The sequence below is a fragment of the Sminthopsis crassicaudata genome, chromosome 1, assembly GCF_048593235.1.
Source record: "Sminthopsis crassicaudata isolate SCR6 chromosome 1, ASM4859323v1, whole genome shotgun sequence".
NCBI lineage: Eukaryota > Metazoa > Chordata > Mammalia > Dasyuromorphia > Dasyuridae > Sminthopsis > Sminthopsis crassicaudata.
In genome coordinates this window covers 219206847-219228283 of record NC_133617.1, presented here as the reverse complement: position 1 = coordinate 219228283, position 21437 = coordinate 219206847, and the positions used below count along the sequence as shown (strand labels likewise).

General features: G+C 39.4%; 1 protein-coding gene across 1 annotated transcript in view; it reads left to right on the top strand.

The window, feature by feature from the left end:
• The first annotated feature begins 2868 nt into the window (after nt 1–2868).
• The window catches only part of IMPA2 (inositol monophosphatase 2), a 75669-nt gene continuing 57100 nt past the window's right edge, over nt 2869–21437 (top strand). The window contains exon 1 of the mRNA XM_074274802.1: nt 2869–3645. Within this exon, the coding sequence (XP_074130903.1) occupies nt 3514–3645 (132 nt within the window). The 5' untranslated portion in view covers nt 2869–3513. The remainder of the gene's footprint in view (nt 3646–21437) is intronic.

The following is a 21437-nucleotide window of genomic DNA, read 5'->3' as shown; positions in this document are numbered from 1 at the left end:
GGCAACTCGGGTGTGTTTGTCAGGATGGGGAAGGGGATGAGGCTGGGGGGAGAGGAGGGGGCCAGGAGGATGAATTCTTATTTTATGCTTTGTCATAAACTCCATTTGTTTACAGAATACTACAAATCCTTGGAAAATAATCACTTATCTGTATATAGTACTCCTTGGAGCCAGAAAGACCTAAGTTCAAGTATTGTCTCCAATGTATACTAGCCCTATAATCATGGACAAAAAACAATTGTTTTACATTTCTACAGGGAACCTTTAGGCACAGCAAGAAAAATTTTGATTATTTATTTGTTTGCTTGCTTGCTTATTTTTGGTGGTGATGTTTTTCAGTTGTTTCAATTATTTTTGATTCTTTGTGACTCCATTTGGGGTTTTCTTTCTTTCTTTTAAAGTATTTTATTTTTCCAAATATATGCAAAGATAATTTTCACTATTCACCTTTGCAAAATCTTTCTCCCTCTTCCCGCCTTCCTTTTTCCCTAAAATAGCAAGCAATTCAATATAGGTTAAGTGTGTGCAATTATTCTAAACATATTTCCATATTCAATATGCTGCACAAGAAAAATCTGATCAAAAGGGGAAAACAAGAAAGAAAAAACAAGTAAACAAACAACAAAAAGACGAAAACACTATGCTTTGATTCACATGTAATCTCCATAGATTTCTTTCTCTTGATTTACATGGATTCTATATCAAGTCTATTGGAATTTTCTTGAATCACTTCATTGTTGAGGTGATTGTTGAAAAGAGCCAAGTCCATTACAATTGATCATCACATTTGATTATTTATTAATGGAAAAAATGAGATATCTGGTTGTATTATGAAAGGGGATTACAAAAGCTTCTTTAGATATTCAGCTGTTTTATGAGCTAATAGGAGAACCAGGTTCATGACAAGGCAGACTGATTGCCTATGGAGTACAATTTGAAGATTCCTGGAAAAAAGATGTTGTTTTTTCAAAGGATACCACCCAGCGTCCTAAAAATGCTATCATCAAAGATATAGTCCTTTGAGTATTAGAGTCACCAGTTGAAATATGAATCCCCATCTTGTAGAGATAACCAGGATCTTTTCTATAAAAGACATTGAAGTCCTTTGTTGTTGGGATTACATGACTGCTCCATGCATTGACCTCTTTTTAGAGAGTGGGGAAGGAGGAAGAGAGAGACAAGTAAACAAAGTGGGGGAACAAGAAGAGTGTAAGGCCAATAATTGTGCCTTTGGTGCTGACTGATGAAAGAACCCAGAACACTCAGAATGACTGCTGAACATCTTCATAATGGCAATTATGTTACTGATCATTTATCATCTATCCAAATCAAAAAGTTTCTGAGCAATTCTCATTTAGTTTCAATATTAAGTATAGTATTTACTACATAAAAATGGCTAATGCCCTTACCAAATCAACTGTGTTAGAATATAGATGGACTTTTAGGGCTCACTAGGGTTCTTTTAAGGCATAAAATAGCTCATATTTATATAGTCCTTTATAGTTATGGTCACAACAATCACAGGAGGTAGGGAGTGTAAATATATTATTATTATTATTAAGTATATTTACAGATGTGGAAAATAGGGCCAGAGTGGCTAAGTGACTGAATCAATATTATTTCCTTCATTAGAAGATAAGCTCTTTGAGGGAAGGACTGTTTTTGTCTTTGTATTTCTAGGGCCTAAAACAGTGTCTGGCACACCATAAACATTAAATAAATGCTTGTTGTTGACTAAACCAAAGAACTAATAAAAATCAGAGATGGCATTTAAATCTGCAGGTCTTTCATCTGCACAAATAATGTTCTTTCCAGGTTTCTTTTGGAAAGAAATACTGTTATTTTCTCAAACTATGAAAACTAACACTTTGGTATAATTTTTATGTGGCTCAGCATCTTTCATAAAAGCTGTGTACAGAGCACCTTATGAAATTAAAGTACTAGAGGCCTTTTTTTCAGGCTCTTGGGGTGGAAAGGCCTTGCATTTATGCTTAAAAGACGGTAGCAGCATTTACTCCTCTTGAAGAATTCAAGGTTGAAAAGGCCACTCACTCAATGTGACAAAGAGTCCCAGCACATATTTTTTAGTTCCAAATTTGTGGTTTGATTTAAAAGATAATACAGGCCAATATAGGCTCTCTTTTCTTTTAAGGTGACAGGAGAAAAAAAATTCACCTTTTGGGGTTGTTTATATTTAAGCATCTAAACAAGAAAGGTGTTTTTGTTTTCACCCACCCCCACCTCTGCTCCTCAGCAGGAACATTGGAGCATTGTGCTGGCAACTGTGGATGCCTGAGAAGTAAAAGGAAAACTGATTGGATTGTTTGTATTGTATAAATGGAGAGCTTCCAGTAAACAAACGCAATACAATGAGGAAAACAGATGAGATATTAAATTTAATTCAAAAGAAAAAGTAAAGAACGCATCAGAATTCCCTTCAAGATGAAATTCTCATTACTTAGCTGCTAACACCCTTATTACTTTTGTCACTCAAAGTTAGCAGCAGCCAGGAACTAGACTCCAACAAGTAGGGGGCTGAAAGAATATGTGTCCAGGCAGAAACATGGGCCAGCCGATTCCCGGCCCCCCCTCAGCCCTTCCCCCATGCTCAGGACTTAAGCAGCATGGAAGCTGCCAAAGAACTTTATTTGCAGCCAAAATGCGAAGAGGGCTCTTCAGCCAAGCAGGTATTGGACGAGGCGGAGAAGAGAAGCAGTAAGTTAAGTAAGTCACTTCCCGCCGCCACGTCCGGTATCGCTACCTGAATCTTCACTACCTCTTAACTTACCCAACAATTCTGGCGATCTGACTGCCTATCTCTACCTCCCAAGAGCTGCAGCATTTAATAAAGGATGAGTGTGTGCGTGCGTGTGTACGTGTATCCCCTTCCCAGAGTAGAACTTGGAGTTCCTCACTCCCCTTTCTCCCTAGGACAAGAAGAAGCTCAGGGCAACCCCCGCCCCTCACGCACCCTAGGACCTTATCAAGCTCCCTCCCACCCCCGCCCCACTTTACTCCACCCCCTCTAGTAGTATAAACTGGAAGGTTGTCTGAGCTCTGGGCCGCAGAAGGGGGAAGGGGCTCCCCTTAGGGTAATAGAGCGGCTAGAGGCGGGGCTCCAGGAGACTGGGGAGTCCCTCCCTGGTCTGTGCATCTGGGGGAGGGAGAGAAGGAGGAGAGGTAGAGGAGTGGGAACTGGCCGTGGAAGCGGCAGCAGCTGCGGACACTCCTCCTCCAGCTGCGAATTGGGCAGTCCGGATCCCCCCCTCCCATACCCCATCTCTCCCCAGCACCCGGTACTCCCGCAAACGAGGCCCCTATCTCCAGCCCGAGGAGAAAAAGAGAAGTTTCTGACTCTTCAAGGGCAGTTAAAGATTTGGGCAAACCAGGGTCCCTAGTCTCTACTCCCCGCCCCCACGCCCGTGGGCTCCTTGGCTCGCTAGCCGAGGCACCCAGGAGTAGGAGGAAGACTGGAGTGAAGACTCGCTCGCGTCCGGAGAGGAACCACGACCTATGAAGCCCTGCAAAGAGGAAGAGGAGGCTGTGGCTGCACAGGCAGCCTTGGGGGATGGCAACAGCCGCGGTGCAGATCCCTGGAAGGAGTGTGCAGAGGTGGCGGTGCAGCTGGCGCTCCGAGCGGGACAGGTCAGCAGCCTTCTTGTTCCCCAGGCTCTCCCCTCTGTGCGCTCTACTCCGCGTGCGACCACCCCTCTCGCTCCCTCACGTCCACGCTCATCCTCTTCCCCGGCCTCGGAGGTCTCTGGGGCTCTCAGTTTCCAATCTTCATCCCAACCCCTCCCCCAGCCCCTTAGATCCCCAGCTCGATTCCCGGAGTTGACCTGCGCGATGCCTGCGCCGCGCCTGCCCCTGGGCAGCCGGAGGTGGAGTGAGCGAGGGAGGAGCTGGCTTGGTGAGGTCCGGCACGCGGGACACCTGGTTCCCAAACGCGGGAGCAGTTTAATCAAATCCTCTCTACCAGGAGCTGGAGACACACAGGTTCAAACCAGATCACTCGAGTTCCTTGTAACTTTTCAAAATTATTTTTTAAAAAAACAACAAACAACTTTACATCTGTCGCTTAATGTGGTGGTTGAGAGGTGGAGATGTAGGTTTTCTTAGGCAGGGGATGATTCGTGGTTTGAAAGATTAACACTTAGCTTGTGGGAAGGCGTTTGGGGTAGGCTGGGGCCATATGGCCTTACCTCTTATCTCATGCTCCCGCTCCTCCCCCACCTTGCCCCATCTCTTTCTACCCTCCCCCTTCCCCCTCTCCTAAGTCAGAGTTTAGAAGAGACAGAATGCTTGTGTTCTTCTGGCCTAGTAATCTTTTGGTTTGGTGGCGCTGTCAGATAAACCATCTCTGTGCCTAGTTCCTGTCTAGTTTCTCAACATAAAGTGTTAGGGTGACAGTGTCAAAGAAGCCCTTTGTTTTTTGTTTCCTGTACGAATCTTTCTTTTCTCTTCATTTAGCAAGAAGGGGTGCACTTCTCTTTTCCTCCGAATGTACATAGTCACCCTTACTCTGGTGTCCCCATGTTGCTCTACTGAAGCACTTGATAGAGGTAAAGTGATATAGGTCTTGATCTTTGACAGAGCTCTGGTTCACTACAGGCTAAAGTGTCCTCTTAAAAAAAAGTTCGAATTTATTAATAATGCTTTTATGGGACTAGTAGGTGGCGCAATATATAGAGTACCAGCCCTGGAGGCAAGGGGGCCTGGGTTCAAATTCGAGCTTCAGACACTACATGTGAGACACTTAACCTAGGATACTTCCAAAAGAAAACAAAACAAAACAAAACATGCTTTATGAGCTCAGGCTTTCTAGTCTAGAGCCTTTGAAAAGAATACAGAGTAAGAATTCTGGAGCTGTACAAATTACCAATAACCTATGCACCAAAAAAATGATAACTAATACTATTCAAGCAGCTGCAAATTGCAGTTAAGAAGGGATCATAGGATTTAGGACTGGAAAGATGACTTTAAAGACTTCATTTTATGCATGAAGAAGCTGAGAATCAAAAAGGTAGAGGAACTTGTCAACATCTCATAGAAAATAAGTTTTAGAACAGGAATTTTTTAAAAATTGGAAATACAGAATTTAAAATGACTATAGTCATTGGATACAGTGTTAGAAACATGATACTTTCTGAATGTTTTTAAAATTAAATCTAGAGGTCAAACTGCAGGACCAATTAAAGTTAAGTAGCTTAAATAAATGAAATACCATTTTCTTTCTTTTAGGGGCATTTTTACTTTGATTTTGGGGAGAAAAGGGAAGGAAGCCCTTTCCTGAGAGACTTCTTCAAATTTACCCTAATTAAAATACTACTTGCTTACGGTAATTACTAGAGATTTTGTTATTTGGGGAATGGAAGATATTAGAATTGAATAGATTTCCTTTCTGAAACAGGACTAGGTTGATTACAACTAAAATTTTTTCTAAACCCAACAACAGTTTTTGAAGGAAATCTATAAGCTTTTGGAATGGAATATGGTGTAATTCTGAGCTTGAAGAGAGCTGGAATTAAGAGGGAAATTGATATACTATTCTCTTTTCATTTCATCTTTACCATTAATTGACTTAATCACCTGTGTGACTTTGGACAAATAAATCACTTAATCCTTCTGGGCCTCAGTTTCTTCACCTGTAAAATGAATTGGGCTGGCTTCTAATGTCTATTTCATATTTAGTATTCTGTGATCCTGAATATACTGTAAATAGATAGTATGTCTCTGACATAATGCTAATTTCAGGGAATATAAACAAGACCATTCCTATCCTCCAGGAGTTTGTGTTCTCTTGGGGGAAAACAGCTTATACAAGAGAGCTAGAAAGTAATGTGGAGGCAATAAATCATGGACACTGATTGGAAGTAGCATAGAAGTTGCTATGATTTTAAAAGAGCTATTTAGTTAAGGATAATGTTATATAATCAGTACCGTGGAAATACTATCCTTTTGGCTTGATCTCTATTTTCTTCTCCTTTGTAGAAAAGGAAGAATCCTAAACCTGTACATATCAATGATTGTTATAACTGGAGGGCAAACATTCCTGCCTGTTTATCCTTGTATCTTTCTTGTTCCTGAAAGCTAAAGCCCCTTCTAAACTGGGAAGATAGGGAAAGGGAAAATGGTTGGCAGATTTTCTTGGAAAGCATAACTTCCTCCAAGAATGTGACCATTCTCCCTTTCTTATTACCTCCTTTCTCTAAACCCTCATTTATAAAGTATGTATCACTACTGTATTTAAAAACTCATAAAAACCTTTCATTTCTAAGATGCTTTTGGAAAAAATCTTGCCCAAGAATTCAGAAACTTATGTGGACTCTGCTATGTTAGATTGGGAGGATGACAAAATGAGGAAATTTCTAAATGACTGAAGAAACAGAAGACAAAATTATTTATGTAACATACAAGAAAAGCTGGGGGGAAAGGGGAAGGTGGAGCAAAGATTCTGTAATTAGAAGTCTAGTCAGGGAATCCCTGGTTTCTGGTAGCTCTCTTGAGTATTATGCTGATACATCCTGCCTGGCGGATAGGATGGAGTACAACTGACCATGCCTGTGGCAAACTAAAGCCACACAAGGTCACTGTGACCCTCATGGAAGATGAACAAACTATTTTCCTGATAACCCTAACAAAAATCATAAGGCTAATTTAAAACTTTTAAAGTCTAGATACTTAGTCCAATTAGGATTTTTAAATGATGGCTTTTTAACAATTTGGGTTTTCAACCAAAGTAGTTTTCATGGCTACTATGGTTCCCACAAAGCATAGGAAAAACATAATTGTACATTTTTGGTTTTCAGAATTTAGCTGAGAAATGGCATGGTATAGTGGGAAAAGGACAGTACTAGAGGATAGGACACAGATTTTAACCCCACTCTCTGCCACTAAAAGCCTGAATAATTTGCTTTGATCCCTCTGGGTCCTGTTTTCCTCAGCTGTAAAATGAGTACTTTGGACTCAATTATTTTGAAGGAACTTTAGAGCACTAATGTTTCTGCTGCTATACCAATCCCTGGAAAAGAGCACTAAAGTTTTTCATTCACTATAGAATTTAGTGATTCTCCCTTACCCCATCTCACAAGCAACTGATGAGCTAAATTCTTCTTGTCTTCTCTATTTTGATTTTCACTTAAGAGTTTAATTCACACATGTAAAATGTATGGGACTGCCTGTCATGGGGGGAGGGAGTAGAGGGAGGGGGGGGATAATTTGGAAAAATGAATACAAGGGATAATATTATAAAAAATATATAATAAAAAAAAGAGAAAAAAAATTTGAACAGAAAAAAAAAGAGTTTAATTCAATTTAACACATTTATTAAGCACTACTAAATGCAAGACTTTGTATAAGGATATAGAGACAAAAATATTTGGCAATTCAAAACTCTTAATGCATCCAATTAATCAATTAATTTATAAGGTTCTGTGGTAGGTGCTGGGAATACAAACACACAAAAAAATTAATATAGTCCCTGTTCTGAAAAAACTCAAATACCAATATGGGAATAAGTACATATAAGATAAAGAATAAATGCAAGGTAATTTTCAGAAGAAGAACACTAGCAATTGGAGAGCAGGAAAGGGAGTTAGGAAAGACTTTGTGTAGAAGATAATGTTTAAGCTAAGTCTTGAAATAAATTAGGGATTTTTTTTTTCCAGGCATGGGAAATGGTTGGTAGGGACAAAGAAAGGATATAAAAATAAAGAAAAGGAAATGCTATTATCTGAGAAGTTGAACAAGGTCAGTAGATTTTGAGGGGAGTAATATACAAAATAAGGGTGGAAAGATAGGAGTCAAATTGTGAAGGGTTTTGAAGGCCAAACACAAGAATTTATATTTCATCCTAAAGATAATAAGGAGTCATCAGAATATATTGAGTAGGGTTGTGAAATGATCAGATTGATGCTTAAGGTAAATCCCATGATTTAAATGTAATGAATTAGAAGTCCCAGTCATATAGCCACATGGAAATGTCAGTCAAACTCAGCCTAGGCACTAAAATGAGAGATAGAGATTTGGAAGTTAATCTGCATAGAAGTCGATTTTGAAGTCATGAAAAAAAAAAAAAGGGAGAAAAGGAAAGGAAAAGAAAGAGTGGGGTGGATGAGAGGAAAAAAGGATCAAAGATGAAATCTTAATAAGTTTTTAGGATAGGAACAAAGATCCAGTGAAAAATACAAAAAAGGGACAACTAAAGACATAGGAGGAAAACCAGGAAAATATGACATTTTTTAAGATAAGTGAGGAAAAACACCCTGTTGGTGGCCAACACTATCAGACTACAGAATGGTCAAGGAGGGTAAAAAGGCAATTTAGAAGAGTATTGGTGACTTCAGATAAAGTTTATTTGAATGATTACTTCAGAAAACCTTTTCAGTCATAAGGAATTTAGAGTAGGGAGTTAGGAAGTAGAAGCACTCAGTATAAATAATTTTTCTAAGTTTTGCTGTTAGAAGAGAGATAAAATGGTAGTTGAATGAGCTACAGAGTAAAAGGAAGCTTGTTAGGAAGAAAAATATATCAAGGAAACCTGAGCATGTTTGTAAGCATGTTAGGAAAGAGCTAATGGTAAGGAGAAATTCAAGACATGAGAGGGAAGTGATGTTATGTAGAGCAAATCTCTAAAGGAAGTGATAAAATATCAGATCAAGGTCATAATAGAGAGATTACCATAGAAGGTAGCAGGGCTAGTTCTTTCTCTGTGATTGGAGGTAAAATGAGAGAAAGGGGATGATGCAGAGATTTTTAATCATGGAGGAGTGAGATTAAGAAAGTTTCTGTCAACAAAATTCGGTTCTGCACATATTATACCAAGCATATACTATAAGATATTTAATATGTATGGGAATGCCTGCCATCTAGTAGAGGGGGTGGAGGGAAGGAGGGAAAAATTCTGAACAGAAGGGAGTATAAGGGATAATGTTGTAAAAAAAAAATTACCTATGCATATGTACTGTCAAAAAAAATGTTATAATTATAAAATTAATTTTAAAAAATAAAAAAAGAAAGCTTTTGTCTTCTCAGCAACAAAAAGCTGGATTATCCATTATATTTGTGAGAATATGGCTGTGGTTGATGGTGAGAGGAAAAGAAAAGTGTTAAAAGCATACTGTGGCTCATGAGATAAGGATAAAGTTTGATTGCTAAGCATCTGTGAAGGCCCAGCTGAGATTTGTATGACAAATTGTAATGAGTGAAATGAGCTGAATATTATAATTTTCTCCAGTGTTGCTTTAGCCTTGGAGAAAAAGAGAAGAAAAACAAAATTGTGGTGGTCACTCAGAAACAAGTGGGTTGAAGCAATAGGATTATCTGGCCTGATGGGAAGGGAGAATGTGGAAAGAGCAAAGATGGATTTTAGGATAGCAGCTAATTAGACATTAGCATTGACAAACTACAAATGGGACAAATTTAAATATAAGGATAAATAAGCATGGGGACCTAAGCTAAAAGAGAAAGGACTTTAGAGAGTCACATTAAGAGGGAAGAGTAGATTCAATGTGAATCAAGGAGTAGGAGAAGTAGAAATAATGAGGGAAAGGAAAGGGGGAACCCCATTTCTCAGCACATAGATAGTAAGATAATCCCATGAGGGGCAGTGTCCCCTGTAAAATGAATTTACAGGCCCTTAAAACCTAGATTGATAAATGAAAGGTTTATTGTAGGAATTTGGAAGTAAAGCTCAGTTAGAAAGATACCAGGGCCAAAGATGGCCGCTGGGCGGGCAGGAATCCTTACATGGCTGGAAGGATACCATGTGTTGGCTGGGAGGGCTCCTGCAATGAGGGCGTACTGCCTTGTTTCTCGTATACTCAAAAGATGATGGGGGGTACCCCTAAGTTCTCAGCAGGCTTTTCAGTTAGCTCAGATCAGGTAAGGGATGGGGGAAGCTGAGCTGATGATGGTGGGGGCTGGGCCCAGCAAAGGGTGCCTTTGACCAGTATTTGAATCAAGGTCAGTCATGGGTTGGGCAATTAGAAAGGAATCTTAAAGGGACCCCAACCCTCATCAGTTCCCCCCTTAAACAGTTGAGACTTAAATTCATTTAAGAAAAAAAAAAAAAAAAAAAAGAAAATATGGGACAGTGTCCTTCAATTAAGGAAAGGTTGAAGATTTTCTCCAAAGATCTTCAGAGTAGCAGTGATGAGGAGTAAATGATGAGGAGTAAATTGTGGTCTAAACAGATGGGTCAGTTCCTTTCTCTCTCTCCTTCCTTTTCTCTCTCTCCTTCCTTCTCTCTTTTATACAAGAGCACAATCATTCAGCCTGAGAGTGATGTAAATAAGATAAGGACTCTCTTGTTATCTTTTGGGACAGACAGAAGTCTCTTCCCAAAAAGGAATTTCCTGCTGGCATTTGGTCTATCTGAGCAGATTAGAATAGGGGGCTGTAAAACCCTGGCCAGCTCAGATAGCCCAAACTAGTTTGACCACATCTTGTATCAAAGGTCCAAGTCCCAAAAGAAGTTGGAGATCAAACAAGGAATACCAAAGGGCTACCGCCCTCAACAGCAGGGTCCCCTTGTCTTGTCCCCCCCCCCAAACCATCGCCTCCAGATGCATGTGGGAAATGGGTCGCTGATTTCCTCTTTAACTGCTTCAAGCTGATAAGGGTCATAGAAATTTGGGTTTTCATGCCAGGAGGTGAGGCGTGAGGTGTGGGGTATGGCAGCAGGGGGGCATCGAGGGTGTGTCTCAGTCAGTTGTCCCCAGTCAATGTTCTCCAAACTGAAAGGCCAGCTGAGAATCCAAGGTGTAAAGCCTAGAGAAAACAGATCTCGGGAACAGATTAAAAGTGGGATGTCATCCAGGGTGGAGATGGTGACATTCAGGAGAATGGGGCCTTTAGCAAGAAATGCATCAGGTCCCTTCTGTGGGCTGCTTATCTGATAGCCCATCTAATTATCAAAGAGAAATAGAAAATGCTGAGAAAAGATTATTTGTAGCCTAGTTCTTTCACCAGGAAAGCTAATTTCTCCTGGGTTTGGGATTAACGGATGTGGACCAGAAACTGGGAGAGGCAAGAAGCCTTGATATCTAGTATATTTAATGAACCACTGCTCTTTTGTAAGGCAGGGTCCAGGGATGGCCATATCCCCACAGTTGTCAAAGCTGCAGATCAAGTTAAGAATGCAGTTTAAGCTTTTGGAAATGTTGGAAAAACTGCTGTTTTTCTTGAGGAGAATTAGTTATTCAATAAGCAAAGAACCTGAATCTTTTCCTTCCTAGTTTTGCCCACTCTTTATGGAGGAGGGGTGCATAGTATCAGCATAGTCTACCCAGTTTACTGGCCCCCTGAGGTGTTGGGGCTGTCCTGAGATAAAAGGGAAACAGGGCCAGACCTCAAATTCCTACCAGGGAGCAGGACGCTGGGGGGCCAGGTGAACTCTTGTGGTGTTCTGTGGTGGTGAGAAGGCAGTTCCTCCTGCTCGGATTCAGGGCAGAGACTGGGGTCTTCTGAGGCTTAAGTCTGGAAGACATTTGCATTAAAAGAGCATCTCTGCTTCTTTCTGAGTGTCTGGAGGCAGGAGTTGCCCTGAAGAGAGAACTGAGAGTCTCAGGTTAACGAGATAAAGGAAACCAACAGGTGTTAGAAATCAGTTTTGGTCTTACAGATTTCTATCAGTTGTCCAGTAGCAGACAGATGACTAGGCTAAATGCTTATTTGCCCAAGCATTTAGGATACAATGATTACATATAATCAGGCTAGAAACAGCAAGGTATGACAATTGAATCGCATTAACAATTTCTATCGACTATTGCTCTGATCTTAATCAGTTGCATGAGGAAAAAATGCAAGAACATAAATTCTAAACAAATATTTATCATGACCTTATGTTGATAACAATAAGGAATTTGTCCCAATGAGTTCATATCCAAGTAGATGTAATCAGTTTGTTTTTAAAATACCCAATGCAAATACAATCATATACAGAATGTCTAATTCCACATAAGAAAACTTAAGAAGTTAGCAGTTAAACTTTTAGAAATAAATCCATAAAGTATGGATGACATTCACAGAAACTCAGGCTAATTTTGAATATTGCTCTTTTCCCAACCTTGGCTTCAAAGGAGTTAGTTTTGCTGGGTGTAGAAGCGCTATCAAGGTGGGTGGAGATATGGTTAGTTTAACCGGACCCCAACTCTATAGCTTTCATTCCCTTTAGGCGTCCCTAAGAGAGAGACACAAAGACACAGAGACACAGATTTATTTCGCTAGAACTATGCCATGAAGTCTCAATGACCAATACTAGGCTTGAGCCTAGAGCTCCAGCCAGACAGCTTCAATCAAGTCCCAGGAAATTGAGCTGTCCCACCTCGCTGATAGAGTTTGTGGGAGGTGTGTTACCTCACGGACTGGAATAGAGGCTAGAGCAACATAGGAGTAGGTTTTTAGAGATAACAATCAGTGGAGACAGCATCTTGATAGGGCATTATGCTATTCTGAAAAATAAGATCTTATCAAGTATTTTGATAAAGAGGCAGGGAGAGGTTTTGCAGAGCTAAGAGGTGGGGAAACTGAGTCAGGACTGAGTCAGGATAACTAGGGAAACAGTCAGGACACAAAACAAACCAGACTAAAACTAGAGAATGCAAGGACCAGTTTCTCTCCAATAACCCCAGAATTATTAGCATAGAACAGCATTCCTTATTCAGAGAGACACACGCCTACCTGTTTAGATCTCTGCAGTTGGGGGGCATCTCAGCCAAAGATGGAGTCTTTACGTCTGTAGTCATTTGTGCATTTAACTCAGCCGCTGCTGTGTAGCAGTGCTCAAGGCAGTCCTGTTGCCCTAAGAGGGCACCCCAAGTCAGGGGCTCCGCGAGAGAGAGACAAAAAATGGAGTTTGAGAACTTCATTCTCTCTCTCTCTCTAGGGAGGACAGATTTCTGAGTAAATTATGCAATTAGACCAAGCCAGGCCACCCCAACCATTAGAGTTCTGATCTCGAAATGCTGAAATAATAAGGAATTGGGGTAACAGGGGTGGAGAAACAGATCAGAGAGGCTGCCAGTCCTTGTACAGGTGTCTGATTTCTGATTGCTTTTAAAGAATAATCCCAAAGACTGAATAAGGAATTTCAAAGTTAAAACATAATCCAGCCAATCATAGTCTAGCAAATTTAATCAAAGAGCTTCTAATTCGGCCTGAACTGAAATAAGTCATCAGTTTTTCCCAATTTCTTGACCAGCTGAAATCTGTTTCCTTCCCCCCCCTTATAGAAATTATCAGATTATACATAACAGACTAGTAAATTTCCTGAAACAGCAATAGTAAACAGGTCTATGCAGCAATAGTTAAACAGGTTTATATAGAGCAATAGTTAAAAATTTCTCATACAAGACAATAGTCAAACAGTTTTATGCAAGTCCCCCAGTTTTGACTCAAGGAAGGTGGGTGGAGAAATCCCACAAGGTCCCTCCCTACTCTATTAGAAGAGGCAAAGGGAGGGGAAGGCTGCTAGCATTTGCCTCAGGCTACATACCATGTAAAGCAGAGAATAGTGAGTGGAGGACAAAAACCCTACCCCTACCCTTCTTCTAGTGATTAGAGTGGAGGCATTTGGGGCATTTAGAAGGTCAGATCCTAATTGGAGATAAGCGATTCCGGAAGCAAGTTGGGGGTTGGGCAATTAGAGAGAGATTGGAACTCTGCATATAGAATTCAGGTGTTAATGTAGCCATTCTCTAAAAGGCAGCTTGAGAGAGAATCTATTATTAATTCTATATCCCTGACTTCCTGGACTGAAGCCAGAGAAGTTGAGTCAAGAAAGAGACAGTTTAAGGAAACTGAGGCAGTAAAAAAAAAAAAAAAACTGTTGCACACCAGAAGAGAGAAAGATTCTAGCGAGGCACCAAATATAGTTAAGGAGTGTTTTTTAAATAGTTTCAATTACTTTAATTCACCCCTGCCTGCAGTCAGGATGGGGGGAAAAAAAGGAGAAATCAAAAGAAACTTCACGCTCAACAATTAATTTGCCTGGAGTCAGAATTTTGTTCCCTAGCCCAAATTACAAAGATGTCCTTTCTGAAGCTTTAGCCTGGCCAGGACCAGAACTTGGAAGGGGCATCTTCTAACTGTTGGAAGGGGGCATCCAATCGAGAGAAATAGAGAGTGTGCTAGGAGCTAAAAATCCTGGACCAAGAGAAAAGTCAGGAGCTCCCACCTGTAAGGTTACTGAGACAGAGAAAGGCTTGAACAGCTAGTCTAAATTCTGTCTAGGCTTTAGAAAGCAGGTAAGTATGCCCCGAGGCTTAGAAAGAAAATGGGTAGTTTTAAAATCCAGCCTAGAGAGCATGTAAACTGAGTCCCATTTTAAAAGATATGGGACAAGCTAGTTCTCTTGAGAGCACTGGCAGCTCTTTTAAGAGCCAGGTAGAAGCTATGGGAGGGGCGTTCAGAGTTGCAGCAAAGCACCTTTTAAAAGTGAATAAAGACTTCTAGAGATCTTGAAGAGTCCCCAAATCTCCCCACTGTACCCCAAGAAGGGGACAGGATGGGAGCATTTAAATGGCAGGTTAAGCCACATGGGAGAGGTTGGAAAAGAGAGAGGATGGGGGAAGGGATAGATGTTATCTAACCCAGTGCTGCTCAGGTGGGGAAGGTGAAAGCTCATGCAGTTGGGTAGAGACATCTCCAAGTTCTCCCCGATCCATTGACCGTCTCCTCGTGGCTACAGCCTGGCCACTACGGTGGAGTTAGAGAAGGGCTCAAACACAGACATCTCCCCCAGAAAAGATCAAGGAGACTGCCAGGCTGGGACCCGAGAGGGATGGCCTTGTGGTAGGGGAGGGGTGAAGAAGAGACAATCTCCAGAGCTTCTCCGGCCTGAGGGCAGGCTTTTCTGGCAAGATAAAGGGATTAGAAATGTCTTGGCTCTAGAAGCGGCCTCTAGAGACTGAGACAAAAAAAGAAGTAGTCTCCATGGGAGACTTTTCTCGCACCCCAAACCTGGTCTGGGTGCCCTATATTTTAGAGATAGAGTGAGATGAGGGTAGGAACACAGATATTCTTCCCAGAAGCTGCTCGAAACTGCTAAGGACGAAAATTGGTTCTGAGAGACCTGAAAAGGTTAAGGTTAGTTTTCGGGGTAACAATTTTTGGGTCCCCATGAGGGCCACTAACTAATGAGGGAAAGGAAAGTGGGAATCCCATTTCTCAACGCATAGATAATCCCATTAGGTACAGCGTCCCCTGTAAATGAATTTACAGGCCCGAAAACCTAGATTGATAAATAAAAGGTTTATTGTAGGAATTTGGAAGTAAAGCTCAATTAGAAAGACGCCAGGGCCAAAGGTGGCTGCTGGGAGGGCTCCTGCAATGAGGGCGTTCTACCTTGTTTCTTTTATACCCAAAAGATGATGAGTGGTACCCCTAAGTTCTCCTCGGGCTTTTCAGTTAGCTCAGATCAGGTGAGGGCTGGGGGAAGCTGAGCTGATGATGGTGGGGGCTGGGCCCAGCAAAGGGTGCCTTTGACCAGTATTTGTGAATCAAGGTCAGTCATGGGTTGGGCAATTAGAAAGGAATCTTAAAGGGACCCCAACCCTCATCAGAAATACAGAATTGTGTGGGCATGAATAAGGTGGAATCACAAAGTTCTGGAACTTGGAGATAGTATAGTTTTAAGAGATGTTGACATCTAAGGTGTTAAATGGATGAAATGAAATGAAGAAGTATGATTCTTGGAACTGAGAAAATGAAGGAATTACTATTTAAAGGTGTCAGTAAATAGCTGGATATTTTTGCCTGGCCTCAATGAGGGCCCAGTTGTCATTGGGCCACATTAGGTAAAATAAATTTGTAATGGTTCTTTCAGCAATGCATATGTAGTATTGAAAGAGGCATATGGAGGGAGTAATCCCTTCTGACAAGAAGTGATTAGTGATGGCAGGAAGACAAGGGATTTCAGTATAAGGGATAAAGTAGAGTTGAACTTTTCCTTGAGACTTGAGATAGGGTAGGGGAAAGAGTATAGTTTTAATGCCTGGGAAAAGTTCAAAAATGTAGATAGAATGTATGTTAATGACACCTTTAAAATAGTAATTCCTTTATCTTCTTAGTTGAATTCTGCAAATTTAGGCTTGCTTTAAGGAAAGACTATCAGATAATTAAAGCTATTCATAAGTGAAATGCATTCCTTTGGGAAGATCCGTGCCCACTAACTTTAAATTATGAAACAAAGGCAGGATAAGTATTTTTCAGGTAGGTTGTAGAAGGAATTTTTATTCAGGTATGGATTACACTTATTGACCTGGATCTCTTTCATTATTGAGGTTTTTGTGATTCTGGTCAGCCTAGTATTTTGGATCCTTGTGTTCTTTGGGGGCACATTTTACCAAGGACAATGACAAATTGGGGCACATCCAGAGTAAGGCTTCCAAAATAGATAAGAGGACTAAAGAGATATAGCTTAAGATAGTGATCTTGCTGCAAGAATCAATTGATTGAACCTGGATTATTTAGAGAAAACTGCTGGAAGATGTGACAGTTATTTTTGAACATTTAAAGGATTGCTATTTGGACCTTTTTCATTGATCCAAAAAAGGAGCAGATTTTGGCTTAATGTAAGGAACTGACACATATTAAACAATGTAGGCTTAACCCCCCAAAATCCTAATAGACTAAAATGGGTCAAAGTTAGTAAGTTGAAATTTAATAATAAATGTAAGTTTTTACACAGGTTCAAAAATGAATTTCATAAGACAGAGGAGGCATGATTGGACATCAATTAGTTCAAATAAGATTTGGAAGTAGTGTTCTATGATAGGCAGAAAGCAAACTTAGGATGCATTGAGACACTATATCCAGAGGAGCTGGGTGAGAGTCCTATTGCATTCCATTATGGTTTTAAAGAGAAAGTTTGGAGTATTAAGTTTGGCTTTGGGTACCACATTTCAGGAATTCCATTGTTAAAATCGAGAGTTCCTAAAGAAGGTTCATGAGATCATTCCATATGAGGCTTTTGGAACCAAGGATATTTAGCATAAAGAAGGGAAGATTTAAAGGGTTAAGTTAAAAGTCAGAAGTTTTAAGGGTTAAGTTTTAAAGTCAGAATCCTATCCAAAAAAACTGTACCTGTTTATAGGTATACCAGTGAGGAAAATAATGATGTTAACCCATAACACTACCAACACTAAATTTTATTAACAATTTGTGCTAAACTGATATAATAAGGTGCTATCTCAAATTTGTTTTGTTTTGTTTTTTCTTAGTATTAGAGTATGAATATTTTTCCTTTTTTAGTTTTAGTTGTTCAAAATTTGTTTTTCCTTTTTAGAAAATTGGAAAATTTTATCCTATGAAAATATATCCATTAGGGAATGTGTATTATTCTTGCAATTTTCGTTACAGATTCTGGAGTCAGCTTTTTTCATCAAGACAAATTTATTAAAAACACATTTTCACAACCTCTTTCTTTTTTTGCATTTTGGATGCATCTTTTTTTGTTGCCCTTTTAAAAAATGCATTCAAAATCCTACTCCCACAACCAACAAATTTTTTTTTTTTTGATGTTTCAGCATGGCATGATATTATGACCTTAGTTTCTTTTGTTGTTATTTTGATTTTTAAAATTTTATTGATACATTTTGTTTTCACAATTTACTAAATATATCTTTTCTCCTCCTATCCATGATACTATTCTATTCATTGTAACAAATATTAAAGAAGGTGCTGTCTTGGGTAGGGAGGGGAGGGAGAAAAAATTGGAACTTAAAATCTTACAAAAATGAATGTTGAAAACTATCTTTACATGTATTTGGAAAAATAAAATACTATTGAGAAAAAAGAAAACAAATATTAAAGAAGAAAGATATGGGGAGAAAAGAATGGGAAGCAGTTTAGCAAAGACAATCAAGGCATTAGTCCTATATAACAATTTATATAATAGTCTGTGTACTTACTCCCCTACCCCTGCAAGGAGGAAAATAACCCCTTCCTACCTTGTTAATCTTCTTGTACCTTACTTTTCTGCCATGTACTCTGTGATCTAGTGAAAATGGCTTGCCTCCTTACTGTTCCTTGTTTATAACACCCCATCTCCTGACTTAAGCATTTTCATTGATCATCCCCCATTCTTGGAACTCACAGTCTTCTCATCTCTAATTTCTAACTTCCCTGGCTTCCTTCAAGTCTCAGATAAGGTTTCATCTTCTGCATAAAGCTTGTTCATGCATAGTTGTTGGATGTTGTCTCCCCCACTAGATAAGCTTCTTGAGAGCAGGATAGACTTTCTTTGTACCCTTAGTACTTAATGTAGGTCAGGCACATAGGAATCGCTTATTAAATGTTGTTGACTTGACTTAACCTCTCAACTCCTCTGCTTATCAGAGAGAATAAATTTTTTCTTTAAAGTGCAAAAATTACCCCTAATTTAAAAAAATCAATATGAGAGGAAATGCTTGTTTGTCAACATGCTAGCAAAATATTCACAAAGGAGCAATGAAATAAGAACTACTGACTAGTTAGTGTAAAATGATTGAGTTTCTTCAAAGAAGAGGAAGCTAGATGATTTAAAAGGAAGCAATTACTTTTTTTCTATAGAATGATGAGGTAGATTCACGGGTACTATCATGTGACAATGATGCAGGAAAGGTCAGATGAACAAATGAGTAATGGTGATTGATGATTCTCTTCTGAGAGATTCTGAGGTGACTATTAATTTGACAATGACAATTTCGAATTCTGCCATGTGTTGTCAGATAATGTGCCAGAAAACTGCCTAAGATTTTCTCAAATCTGATGGCTTTTCAAGTATCTGGTGACTCATGTGAACACAAATAATGCCTTCCAGAGGGAATATTGAAAACACTGCTGATAATCATGTGGCAAGAAGCTAAAGACCTTAGGCATACAGGTGGTATCAATGTTGCTATCAGTTGATGGCAGTGACTTGAAGAGAAAGGCAAGATTGTAAGAGTGAAGAAGTGGGCAAATCACTTAAACTCTCTGGACTGCGGTTTCCTCAATTTTAGAAATGTGCAGATTGGAATAGATGGCCTCTGAGAAGCTTTCTACTTAGAGATTTATTATATTATAAACTGAAATGTATGTAATTCTCTAAGATTTACAAATATTATCTCATTTGATTCCTACAATCCTGTGACATGTCTCTAGGCTATAGTACAAATCTCCTCTACCTTAGGCTAGTTCTTAAACTTGAAGTCTCACTCAAGCCTTAAAATTCACACGTTGTAAGTACCGTTTGCCCCTTAACTTCTCTCTTTGAATGACTCCTCCTAGTTACCACTGGCCAAGTCAGCCATGCCCCTTTCCTCTCTAGATTGTACTCTGGGCTTTCTCTGCCTTATCGTCTCACCATACCTTCATGTCCACTCAGATTCCAGTTTTCTTTTATGTGTTTTCTGTCTCATTTCCACCCCTATTAGAATGTAAGCTTTTTAAGAACAGAAACTGTCCTTCTTTCCCTTTGTAATTATATTCTATTTATCACAGGGCCTGGCACCTAGTAGGTGCTTAATAAATGCATGTTATTCTTTCTGTTTTTGTTGTTTTGGTCCAAACCTGTGTTGTCATTAGTAAAAGGAACTCCATCTAACAAAACTGATCAGCAACTATTCTTCAACTTAATGTCCTAGACAATTAGGAATGTTGAGACTTTAAATGACTTTCTTAGCATTACAGGTCAGTATTTATAAGAGATAAACCTTGAACCCAGGTTTTTCTGACTGAGATCAGCTCTCTATCCACTTTGTCATGCTTCAAAAATACTACGGGAATTATTATTTTCACTTTACAAGAGAGGAAAAGATGTCTGGAAGAGGTGAAATGCCTTGGCCAGTGTCATATAGCTAGTAAATGCCAGTGACAGATTTCCAAATCCAGATCTTTCTGTATCTGTCTAGCATTCTATCTACCATGCCAGGCTGTCTCACAAGTGCCAACAGGTGAGAGAGAACCCAATAATTGAATTGCCTTGGGAGATAATTGGTCATGCCTTTCTTATGAATACTGATTGCTATTTATTGACCAGATAGTAATTGATATGTTCCCAGTGTCTGACAATAGGTTTTAAGTTTCTGGACCACTGTTTAAAATAATAGACATAATAGACTCTTCACCAAGCCTAGAATATATCTAAAAAGCCCCGTTTCTCCCTCCCCCCTAGGTTTACCTGAAGCCTTGCAAATCCCATCAAAAGTGCTTTAACTAAAAAGAAAGGAGTAAGGAAGAACCTATCTATGCTTATCCACAAAGTAAATGCTATACAAGAAAGGGAAATAACTATAGATATGGTCATACATTTCTAGGAAACAAAATTCTAGAGAGATTAGCAATACAACTTCAGGTGTCTATATACAAAGTATGAGTAAAGAGCAAGGTAATCCTTGGGAGTCCTTTTGAGCTCACTAGTATAACCATTTGACAGTTGGGATCTGTGACTAAAATATAGCCAAAATCAGTCAAGAAGTATTTATCATATGCTATTTTCTATGTGCCAGGTACTATGCTCGGCAGAGGAAATAAAAAAGGGAAAAGGGAAAATACTCCTTGACCTCTAGAAACTTTTAATATCCAGGAATAGGAACTGATGTTTGTCCCAAAAGTCTTGTGCAGTTGTAAGTTTTAGTAACTTCAAAAATATAAATTCTTCAGACTTATAAAAACATTATTTAGAAGCTTAATTATTTTATTGTTAATTTTTTAAAATTATAAGTAATTAACCTCTTAAATGTTCTTTTTGGTATATTTGTATCATTTATATTAAGACTTTTGTAACACCAAACACACACACATACACACACACACATCAGATACAAATTGTATGAAAGATGATTGTATAGGGAAGGCATGAGAAGTCCAGGTCATCAGGAAAGGATTAATTTTGAAGACAGGACTTGAACTGAGTCTTGAAAAACAAACTAGGAAATCTTAGAGGAACAAATAGTCATTAAACATTAATTAAACACCAGGCACTGTACTACTATGGTGATATAAAGGCAAAGGATAGTAGTTCCTGCCCTCAAGGAACTAACAAGCTAATAGGAAGAGACAACACATAAAATAAAGCTAAAAAGGAAAGAGGCAGAACCTGGTGAGGGCAGGTAGGTAGCACAATGAATAAAGTTCCAGGCCTGGAATTAGGAAGATTTATCTTCCTGAGTTCAAAATTTGGCTTCAGAGGCCAAAGTTAGTTGTATGATTTTGAACAAGTCACTTCACTGTGCTTGCCTAGAAGGAAATGACAAACCAGTCTAGTACCTTTACCATGAAAACCCCAAATGAGGTCACAAGAAGTTGGACTTGATTGAAAATTACTAAATAACATCAATAACAAGGATCAGGTGTAAAGGCATAAGGAAGTCCTGTTGCTGGGGTGGGAAATGATCTGAGGAGATTTGAATTACAGAGTCAATTTCCTCTTGTAGAATGATGAATTCCTGGAGATCTTGAAATTCAGGTGAGAA